Below are 10,447 nucleotides of genomic sequence, written 5' to 3'. Positions count from 1 at the left end.
CCCATAATCGCAGAATTGGACCAGGAATCAATCAAAAATCTAGAAGCCTGCCCATGACTGCATGAGGTTTTGGGGGAACATCTATACACAAACCATAACACTGGTCTAATTAAAGAATTTCAGAAGTAATTGAAGCAATCTTTTATCACAGAACTCAGGAGACTGAGGCAGAAGGATTGCCATGAATTCAAGGCCAACCTGGGTAAGAGGTTGAACTAAAGGCCAGGCTGAACTAAATACTGAGACACTGTCTTACCCCCTCCCTCTAAAAAAAAGAAAGAAAAAACTTTACTTAAAACAAACTGAAACAAGCTTCAGAAGAGGACCTGCATTTTGAATCTCTGACCAGCAACTGATGATGCTATTCATCTCTGATGCTGATTGGTTCTTCAATCCTGAGGTTCTCCAACTCAGCATCACAGAAGTGAATTTTTGGTACTTATCATTTGGGATGTAAGCAGAGAGGATACATAAGTGAGATTTATCTGCCTCAGTCTGACCCAGTCCCGTCTTGCTCTCCAGTATGCTGTGTCTGTGGCTCCCCGGAGGCTCCTGCATGGCAGCTCTCACAGTGACACTGATGGTGCTGAGCCCTCCCCTGGCTTTGGCCAGGGACACACGACGTAAGTGCAGCCCTTAGCTGGTAAACTATGATAGGTGGGAGCAGGAATGGAGTTAACTTTCTTGCTTTGTCCAGGCCGAGTTCATTAAAACTTGTGACATTTTTTTTGCATGACTTCTTATCTTCATCATATAGATTCTTTCCACCAGAAGGAGCCTCTGTGTGAGTTTTTTTCCTGTGAGACTTATATAAGAAGAGAGTATGTTTAAAGTTTTAAGATATTACAGTTAAACACACATTGCCCTTAGTTCCCCTCACGATAGTCCCACTTGCTCTGAACACATCATATTCTTCTTGATGGATGTTGGATGGCACTTAGTAGCATTGACTGTATTCTTGAAAATCACAACTGCTACAGCAGACAGTAAAAGAAATCTCCAGAGCTGCTTCAAAATATGAGAAGTATTTTTTAGTTTATTTTCTTGGTACGTTGTAGGTATACATAATGATCACATTCATCATAGGGAATTTGTACCTGTGCATGATACATCTTACTCCTTTTTTTCCCCATGCTGCTCTGCTCCCTTCAGCCCCTCTTCCCATAATTATCTACAAAAGCTTTGTTTCCATTCTGTTCCTTCTATTCTCTTTTTTTTCTTTTCCCTTCCTTCCTCCCCCCACCCCTGTCTTATGACCCTTAATGTATGGGACACACATTCAAATATCACATTGTTTCTCTGGTGTGAGAAACCGAAGATATAAATAAGGATCAAAATATATAATAGATGTTAAGAAATTTTAAAAATTTGAACATTAATCATTTCAATCACCACTTTTATGTTTATATTATACATATATGTGTATGTGGTTTTATATATTGAAACTAAGGAAACACATGTGACCCATAAACTTTGTGAGAAACACCTTCACCTTATCACTTATTTAAAATGAATTTGAGGGGCTGGGGATTTAGCTCAGCAGCACAGCACCTGCCTGGCAAGTGCAAGGTCGTGAGTTCGATTCCTGGTACCAGAAAAAAATAAATAAATAAATAAAATAAAATAAAATGAATTTGACAAAACATTTTTCAAAAAATGTAGCTTTCTGACTTGAGAAATTCAGATATGGGATTGTGGGCCTGCATCATTATTTTATTTGATCTCATTAAACCTGCTCAGCAGCCTCCCATTCCTTAAAAACCAAAATCCTGGCATCAACTACAAGGCTGGGTCCACATGACATCCGATCTAATCTTTTCACATAATCTTTATCCTGTCCACTCATTTTCTGTGCTTCTGAGCCTTTTGCACATGGTACTGCCTTTATCTTCCCCCAAAACATAGTTCTAGACCACACATGTCCTCCAGCTCACTTGAACTGAACATTTCCTGGCCCATTCCACAGACATTCCTGAGTCCCTCCCTGGCACCCTGTTGTCATTTAGGTGTTCCTGCTCTTCTGTGTGAAAAGACTTCCACACTTCTGCCATCTCCCGCTCCTGCACAATTTCCCCTGTTTGGTCTGTGTCCTTCCTGCTCCCTTCACCAATGTGAACTCCTACCTGTCTGTTTTTGTGCCTTTGGGTTTGCAGGGGCATCGCAGAGTTAGAAGGAAGGAGACTGTGTAGCAGGAGGAGAGGGTCCCATGCAGGACAGACTGAAGCTCTCTGGGCTGAGGGAGAGGGCAGGATGTGTTTTGGGTGAAGCCTTCGAACAGAAGGTGTGGGGCAGGGTGGAGGGAAAATCCCAGTCCAGCCCCTGAGCCTGGGACTGGGCCAGCAGGGAGGGGTAGTTTTGGGAATGGGGTTGAGGAGGAGCGGTGTCCTCGCCCAGCGAGTTCCTCTGCCCAGGGGAGGGGAAGTGTGGACCCCTGGGTGCTGATGTGTGCCTGGCTGGCACTGTCCTCCCAGGAGGAGGCCTGTGACCAGGTCACTCCTCTCCCACAGCACGTTTCTTGAAGTATGCTAAAGGGGAGTGTCACTTCTCCAATGGGACTGAGCAGGTGCGGTTCCTGGTCAGCTGGATCTACAACCAGGAGGAGTACATACGCTTTGACAGCGCCTTCGGCAAGTTCTGCGCCGTGACTCAGCTGGGGCAACCGACAGTCGACTACTGGAACAGCCAGACGGAGTACCTGAAAAATGTAAAGGCTGCCGTGGACAGGTGCAGATACAACTATGAGATTATTGAAAAATTTACTGTGCAGAGGAGAGGTGAGTGTAGGGCCTGGGTAGCCAAGGAGAGGGAAGGAGGGAGGAAGAGGAAGGGAGAGACGTGGAGGGAGAGGAAGAATGAAGGGGAAATTGAAAGAGGGGAGAGTGAGAGATACAGGGAGACAGAGGGAGCAGGACAGGGACAGGGTGAGAGAGAGAGGGAGACAGCAGAGACAGGGAAGAAGTGAGCGAGAGAGGAATGAAGGTGAGGGAGGGAAAGAGGGAGAGAGCAGGAGAAAGAAAGAGAGGGAATGAGAGGAAAGGGTAAGAGAGAGAATGAGAGATGGAGAGACAGGAAGGGAGAAGGGGAAGGGAAGTGAAGAGGTACAGAGGCAGGGAGACCAAGTGGGAGGAAGAGGAGGAGAGGGAGATAGGAGAAAGAGAAAGACAGAGAGAGTGAGAGAGAGAGAGAGAGAGAGAGAGAAGGAGGAGGAGGAGGAGATGGTGGGAGAGAGTAAGAGAGGCCGGGAGGAGAGGGGGAGAAGTTGTCTGTCCTGATGTGTGGAACTGTGAGCAAACAGAAGTTGTGAGGGTTTATGTGAGAATCGATGGTCCTTGGGGAAGTGTGTGATTGTGTGTGTGATGAGAGCGAGGGGATGGGTGGGGGAGAAAGGCACTGTGTGCGTCCTGTGCCCCTGAGGCTGGCCCTAAACAGAGCAGGGGCTGGGCTGTGGGCACAGGAGGGGCTCGGAGGAGGAGGGAGGGGATGCCAGAGTAGGGAAGGAGGAGCAGCAGGCCCAGGCTGATGGTAAAGGGAGCAGGCACTGGGGGAAAGGCTGAGACATGCAAAAGCAGGCGAGGAAAATGTAGGCATCTTTGGCTGGGCTGAGGTTGCGGGTAAGACAGTGGGTGTCGGCAGCTGGGATGCTGTGAGGAAGCCGCTTACACAGTGCCCTTGGCTTGCAGCCTGCTTCGTGAAGCTCAGGAAACACATGTGCACTATGTGGGCACGTTTCAGGGGGCAAAAGTGTCAGATTAATGTGGTGGTGTGGAGGGAGACAAGGCACCTGGGGCCTTTTCCAAGGCTTCTTTTAGGTCCCAATTCCCTACTCTTTCTGATTTTTTTTTCTTCAGTGTATACACCTTTACACAGCTGAAGAGACGGTGAAACTGGTCCTTGATTATAGTTTTGTTACTTAAACTATACTGGTGTTACTATTTTTATAAACTAGTAACATTGAGGTGATTATGCATTATTCCTTCTGTAGTTGTAACTCAATTTCTGATTCCACTTGGTGAGATCTTTTTTTAAAATACTGACAATTCAGTTCTCCGTTAGTGTTGTATGTGTAGATAGTTCCTTTGTATATAGAAATCTGAAAAAGTATTCCAGTGTGCTATGTAAAATGGTATAAGGTTTGCATGTAACTTATGTATATCCCCCTTTGTATTTCAAATTATGTGTAAATTACTTATAATACTTAACACTGTGTGAATACTATCTACATAACTGGTGTATTCTTTAGGCAAATATGACAAGAAAACAGTGATTATGTTCAGTACAAAAACATATTTTTCAATATATACTCTTGGATATAGATGTCCACCTGTACTCTAAAATATTATCCGGTAATTTTTAACTTTAATTTTTTGATTTTTAAGGTTTGTCAACGTTTTCCCACACCTATTAGCAAGCACAGTTACTCTAAAAAATTATCTGTTTCTTCTCTGGGGCCTACTGCTTTACTGCTTTCTAAGTGATTTTATGGGTTCTTTATGCAGAAATATTCTTCCTATCTTCTTGTTATTTTATTCAGCATATTCTCCATTTTCTAGTTTATATTTCATTTCTGTTTAATACTGTTCACATCCAGAATGTAAAGATTTTACTTCATAAAATACATCGTAACATTGTTGGTAATGATTTACTCGCAGTCTTATATCTGTCATTTTCTGGCACTGTGAAAATGTGTCCTTTTGGAAGAATGCACCTAGTGAGGTTGGTGTTGAAAGGGACCGGAACAGGCATGAAGCGCACGTACTAATAAGTCCCAGACACTGTGCTAGCCACAAGGGTCAGTTCAGAAAGGAAGACAGATACAGCACCGTAACAATAAGTAGGTTTGTTTGGTAAGGGAGAGGCATTCCTCAGGTGAGTGAAAGAGGGGAATCTTCCTAAAGGATTGATTTTCTTTGCTGCTTTGCCTCTGCTCAGGACTCCTGAGCCCCCTGGAACTCAGTTCGGAGCCTTAGAGACATCTCTCTGCCCCTGCTTCCCTGTGTGCAGCCCTTCCTGGCTGGAAGTGTGACTGCACGGAGAGAGCATTCCCAGGGTTCCGTGCTCCAGCCCTCTCCTACTGCACCGCTCTCCCCTAGTTTTCCGTGCTGATGTGATTTTGATTCACACATAGGAAATAGGAGAGTAATAAACAAGGAAAATACATTGGTGGCTAAATTCTAGTCCATGCTCTATGTGTTTCAGCTGCTTTAATTTTAATTTAACACTATATGGTGAGTCAGTATCCTTATCTCACTACAAGTGAGAAAGCTGAGGTGCAGAGAAATGTAAAACCTCTTTCAGGATTAGCTAGGGAGAGGGAAAGCCTGGATTTGAACCCAGACAGTCTGGCTCCAGAAATCACACTTTTAATCAATTCTTCATTTACTTTGGAAACACTTGAAAACACTTTGTTTTATAACAAATGGTCAGGTCAAGCAAATCAGAAATGTAATTCTATTTTTCAAATCTCTTGTGTCCTTGCTTTGAGGATTAAATTGCAGGCTCAGGATAGATGTGAGGAGGTGAGTGAGGACTGGGTCTGTTGCTGGAGAGACCCCGAAAGGCAGCCAGCCAAGAGCTGTTCTGCCTTCCTGACTGGGTCTCTCTGCCTTTTCTCCTCTAGTTGAGCCCAAGGTGACCGTGTACCCCACAATGACCCAGTCCCTGCAGCACCGCAACCTCCTGGTCTGCTCTGTGAGTGGCTTCTACCCAGGCCACGTGGAAGTCAGATGGTTCCGGAACGGGCAGGAGGAGGAGGCTGGGGTGGTGTCCACAGGCCTGATCCGGAACGGAGACTGGACCTTCCAGACCCTGGTCATGCTGGAAACTGTTCCTCAGAGCGGAGAGGTTTACGCCTGCCAGGTGGAGCACCCGAGCTGGAGCAGCCCTGTCACGGTGGAGTGGAGTGAGTGGGAAACCCCTCACCTCATAAGTTCCCCTCTCACAGATATGGGGTCTTCTCTTATCCTTGGGTGGTGGGTTTCCCCTCTTCACACAAAATTATGCATTTGCTCCATTTTCTCATCTCCTTCAGGATCATTCATGGGAGGAGAATTGGGAGCGTTTCTACAGACACTGGCACACATTCACCAGCCAGTTATGCCTGTCACATAGCAGAGAAGTGTTCCTCTTTTGAACCTTCTCACGTGATCATTAGGGATAGTCACCTCTTGGCCCTATCTCTAGATCCTGCCTCTGGGCTGGTCTTGTTTTTCGGGAGCAGCAGGTTCCAGGTTGTACACCGTGGTCTGGGAGGAGAAGTAATGCAGTGCCTTCCTGATGGGAGGGGAGTCCATCCTCAGTTCTGCCTTTCATGAACTCTGTCACTCTAGACGACTATTCAGCCTCACTGAGCTCCAGACACTGCACACATAGTTTGATATTTTAGGACTGTGAGATTTAAATGAACCAAGTGCATGAGATTTACACCTACTCAATGCAATTTTTAAATCTTTTTTCCCAAAAATGGCCAGTTTCAGCTTTTGAGTGTAGGAATCCTTCCTCTGGTCTTAAAATTCTGAATCTCAGGGTCTCAAAGAGGGAACTTGTGTTTGGGGTATTAAAAACATCCCTACACCTGACATCTCCTCTCAGGGCCACAGCCTGGATCTGCACAGAGCAAGATGCTGACCGGCATCGGGGGCTTTGTGCTGGGCCTGCTCTTCCTTGGGGCAGGGCTCTTCATCTGCTCCGGGAACCAGAGAGGTAAGAGGCCTACTGGTGTCTGTAAGGCTCAGCAGCAGGCAGAGAGCAGAGGCAACCTGGCGTGGGATTTACTGTGCCTGGCTGCAGGCCATAAAGCCTTCCGTAGGGAACAAAGAGAAGCGGCCTCCTTTTGTAGAGGTTGGAAGAGGCCAAAGGACATAAGACGGGAAGATCTTAAGAAACATCTGTGGTCGAAGCTCTCTGGCGGTCCTGCCCCTCAGCAGGCAAAGTCCTTGAGGATCCTGTGCGTATTTTCCAGTGTCTCCTGCTGCCTGAAGACCAGCAAGATTCCTTGTCCTATCTTTTATCTCCATTATGACATCCTGTGGTTGCAGACGACAGCCTCAGTGCTCAGCTGTGCTTTCACTGAGAGCAGTCCCTCTGCTGGCAGACAGGTTGGGGGCTGCATGAGTCACGTCCAGTTTTTGCCTCACAGCGGCCAAGACTTGCCGCATTCTTTTCTCGGGGGAAGATGCACTGCTTTCCTATGGTAGTTCTTGGTATTTTGGCCTCCCTGTATGAAGCCCTTCTTCCCTCAGGTTACTTCAAATTTCCTGAGAACTCAGAAATGAACTGTTTAGGGGTCTTCTTTGAAACCCAGGCATGGTAGCTTGCAGAGGGAAGGGACAGGTGAGCAGCCTAGAAATACTGAGTGGAGAACAGAGGGTAAAGAAAGAAGACCCACCGACCAGGAGATTTATGGGGCAGAAGCTTCCTTGCTCACATTCTCTTGGTTTGTGTTCCTTTCTCTGCCCTGCCTGGCAGGGACTGTGATTTCAGAGAAAACTCAAGTGGCAAATCTTGACACTGGTGACATTGTGTTTGGGGACAGGTGTTCCTTCATGTCTTTTAAAGTCTGTTTTTCCTCTCTTTTCCAGGACAATCTGGAGTTCAGCCAACAGGTAATGTCCTCAAATCTCCCATAGACAGATTTGCACTCCCTGTAAGGGACTGTAAAAGGCATGAGACATGAAATGGAGATAATGTGAAAGATTCTGGGTGCAAAGTTCTGATCTATACCACTCCTCCTGCATTAAACCTTCTTTGCTGCGTGTAACAAAGCCCTGTGCTCTGACGTAGCATTGACTCAGGGAGACTTGAGAGAATTTTACTTTTCCTCCTGCAGTGTTATCATGAGAGGGGGAAGCTGCATTCTGAGTGAGGTCTGGAAACACTGCTGTCTTCTGTCTCTGCAGGACTCCTGAACTAAAGAGATGGCGACAGCACTGAAGGAAGGACCTGTGTCCCTGCTTCTCCATGTCTTCTCCACATGCAGACAGACTTCCTGCTTGGCTCTCCTTCTCCCACTGGGAAAAGCTGTCCTAGTACTCAGGACCATATAGCACGCATCCTCCTGATGGCTTCCTGAGACCTTAGAACCTAGCTGGAAGTCCAGGCCCAGATTGCAGTATCTTCCCTTCATTCCATCCTGGCCCGTTTGTCCTCAACATTCACCTCTTCAGTGCTCCTGCACTCACCTTGTGCAGCATTGCTTTGTTACTTTTTTCTCAAATAAACATAGAGTGGAAAATCATCTGCTTCCTACAATTTTGAGGACAAAAAATAGAAGAGAACAAGAAGATAACATCACAATGCACCATTAGTTTTCATTTATGCATGATAAGTGTTGTGAGGGGATGCATATGTCACATTGATTGTGTTAGCCAGTTCCCAATACCTAGAGATGAAAACATCATATTCCATGAAATAAATGTATATAATTTTTTCTTCTCATGTAAAATACATTTTAAAATTAGATTGGAATTATAAACCCCATGCTTAAAAATATAAAATAGACTCAAACTAATTGAAACAAACTTGATCAAAATTATACGACAGGAAACATGCTGGAAAAGTAAAATACTTTGCTCAAAACATTGTAAAAGTCTTACTGCAAGTTAGTGTATAGATCTCCCCTGATAGACGTTGTCATATGCTGGCACAGAGCAGCTGGAGAAGCATTGGGGACAGCATACACATTGGTTGAGAAGATGGAGAATTCTGCTCTTCTGTTCCATTCAAAGAGTTGGTTTCAAATGTAAGTCAAATCAAAACGTAAATAATTCGGAAGTTTAGTTAAGAATAACAATCTCTTGAACATAGGTCTTTGCTCTCCTATATAGTTCCTATTTTTAAGTAAGTAGACTATGCATTATTATGCCTCATTTAAATTACCTCATGAGTTATTTGTACAAAGCTGATTTTCCCATTTGAACTTCATGGGCTGATAGTGATGTCCATTCTGTTACAATGTGAGTTGCGACTTTACTGTGACTTTGTTTCCCCAGTGGAAGAAATTATTTATGCCAAATTATGTAGGAACTGTGTTATTAAACTCTAAGGTGGGACTAAAACATATGACCAAAATTTCAGTCAAGATGCTTTATATTCCAAATAGCTGGTAATCCAATCTAATTGTTCTATTTTTCAACTTCCGATGGCAGGGAGAAGTTAGATCAAAATGGGTGTCTCAAAGGCTGCTCACTTTAGCAGACAGGTGGCCCCTGAAATGACCACGTAGTTTCATTCTTCTTCTCTTGTCCTCCACAGCCTGTCCTTGGTCCTGCGATGGCAAAGGGACAACTGCGGCACCTTTGGGTTTCATGTTCACAGCTTAAACCACTATGAAGTTGAAAGTCTTTCTTCTCGAGTGTTTCTGTAAGTAGCATCCGAACTTCTTCCAGAGTTCCCAGTCAAGCCACTTACTCATTCCTGGCAAGAAGCAGGGGATGTTGGTGACAGCTCTGACAAACCTTCCTTCAAACTTTGGGACCTGGCCCTGATGCCATGGGGATAGCAGCAGCAATATTGTATCTATTTTGAAAGAAAAAATTGATTGAAAGACAATGATTCAGGAATAAAGAATTGATAGTTTCTGAAACCGTTACGTTTACCACTAGTATTTTCAGTTGATTTTGTCATGCAGTCTGATGGATTCTTGGTAAGAACCCTGAATAGTTTTGTATCTATTTAAAAATATATACTGAGTATTAAGTGCCAGCCATTAATTCAACTATAGTAAACAAAATTCAAAACTATTGCTTGTTTTTGGAAGTACCCTAATATATAATTTTACAAGGGAATTATATTTCCTAAGTAATGTTTTAAAACAGATATAACAATGAAAATATGACCTCATAGCATGTTATAACATGGGGTATATCTATTTTAATATGTACATTTTGGTATTTATTCATTGTTGATTAAATACATAAGTGTGACTGTGGGCAGAATTAAAACAGCAGCTCTTTAGAAGTATTTTACGATACACAGAGAGTTTCAAATAGTTATAGAAAATGTCCCAAAGTTATTCCTTTCACAAACTGCCCTCTGATGAGCAAAAAGGAAACAAAGTACAAAATTAATCAAATATTATATTATTATCATTAAATATGTCTGAGACTAGAAACTCATATAAAGTTTTATGAGGTTTCAGATGAGAGTGTGTATTGCTAGTGCTTTGGAAAATAGCAATTTCTTACAATGTTACATAGTTTCTGTGCTGCCCAGCAATTCCATAACCTGGAATCATCCGTGAGAAATGAAAGACAAATCAAGCCAGAACAAAAATACATGTCACTGTAATGATGGGGGATACAATCCATAATAGTAAAGTTATAGAATCACCTTAGGTGTCCATCAAGGGGCAAATGGATGAAGAAAATGTGTTATACAGTCTATACACAATGGAGCACTATTCAGTGATAAAGAAAGACAAAATCATATTTGCAGGAAAATATGTAGAACT

At 43.9% G+C, this 10,447-nt stretch overlaps 2 protein-coding genes across 3 annotated transcripts in view; both read left to right on the top strand.

The window, feature by feature from the left end:
- Nucleotides 1-431: 431 nt before the first annotated feature.
- Nucleotides 432-8,233, top strand: LOC102020606 (HLA class II histocompatibility antigen, DRB1-11 beta chain-like). The gene is made up of 6 exons (XM_005389452.1): nt 432-623; nt 2,508-2,774; nt 5,618-5,899; nt 6,589-6,699; nt 7,578-7,601; nt 7,896-8,233. Exons 1-6 carry the CDS (start codon nt 524-526, stop codon nt 7,907-7,909), a joined length of 798 nt encoding a protein of 265 aa, XP_005389509.1. The 5' UTR covers nt 432-523; the 3' UTR covers nt 7,910-8,233.
- Nucleotides 8,234-8,324: 91 nt separating this feature from the next.
- LOC102009319 (HLA class II histocompatibility antigen, DRB1-1 beta chain-like) overlaps nt 8,325-10,447 on the top strand; it is a 33,848-nt gene continuing 31,725 nt past the window's right edge. For both annotated transcript variants that reach the window (XM_013517041.1, XM_013517040.1), the window contains exons 1-2: nt 8,325-8,737; nt 9,250-9,357. The gene's annotated coding sequence lies outside the window, so the exon portion shown is untranslated. The remainder of the gene's footprint in view (nt 8,738-9,249; nt 9,358-10,447) is intronic.

This window comes from Chinchilla lanigera, unplaced genomic scaffold, assembly GCF_000276665.1.
Source record: "Chinchilla lanigera isolate Chin_1 unplaced genomic scaffold, ChiLan1.0 scaffold00036, whole genome shotgun sequence".
NCBI lineage: Eukaryota > Metazoa > Chordata > Mammalia > Rodentia > Chinchillidae > Chinchilla > Chinchilla lanigera.
The sequence above is the reverse complement of the archived record's forward strand: the minus strand, read 5'-3'. Positions and strand labels throughout refer to the sequence as shown.

What these genes read in the sequence shown, in the direction of transcription:
- LOC102020606 (XM_005389452.1), top strand. Translation starts at nt 524, where the DNA reads ATGCTGTGTCTGTGGCTCCCCGGAGGCTCCTGCATGGCAGCTCTCACA. An exon ending in TTTGGCCAGGGACACACGAC is followed by an intron (nt 624 to 2,507) that starts GTAAGTGCAGCC and finishes CCTCTCCCACAG; the next exon opens with CACGTTTCTTGAAGTATGCT. An exon ending in CCCTGTCACGGTGGAGTGGA is followed by an intron (nt 5,900 to 6,588) that starts GTGAGTGGGAAA and finishes ATCTCCTCTCAG; the next exon opens with GGCCACAGCCTGGATCTGCA.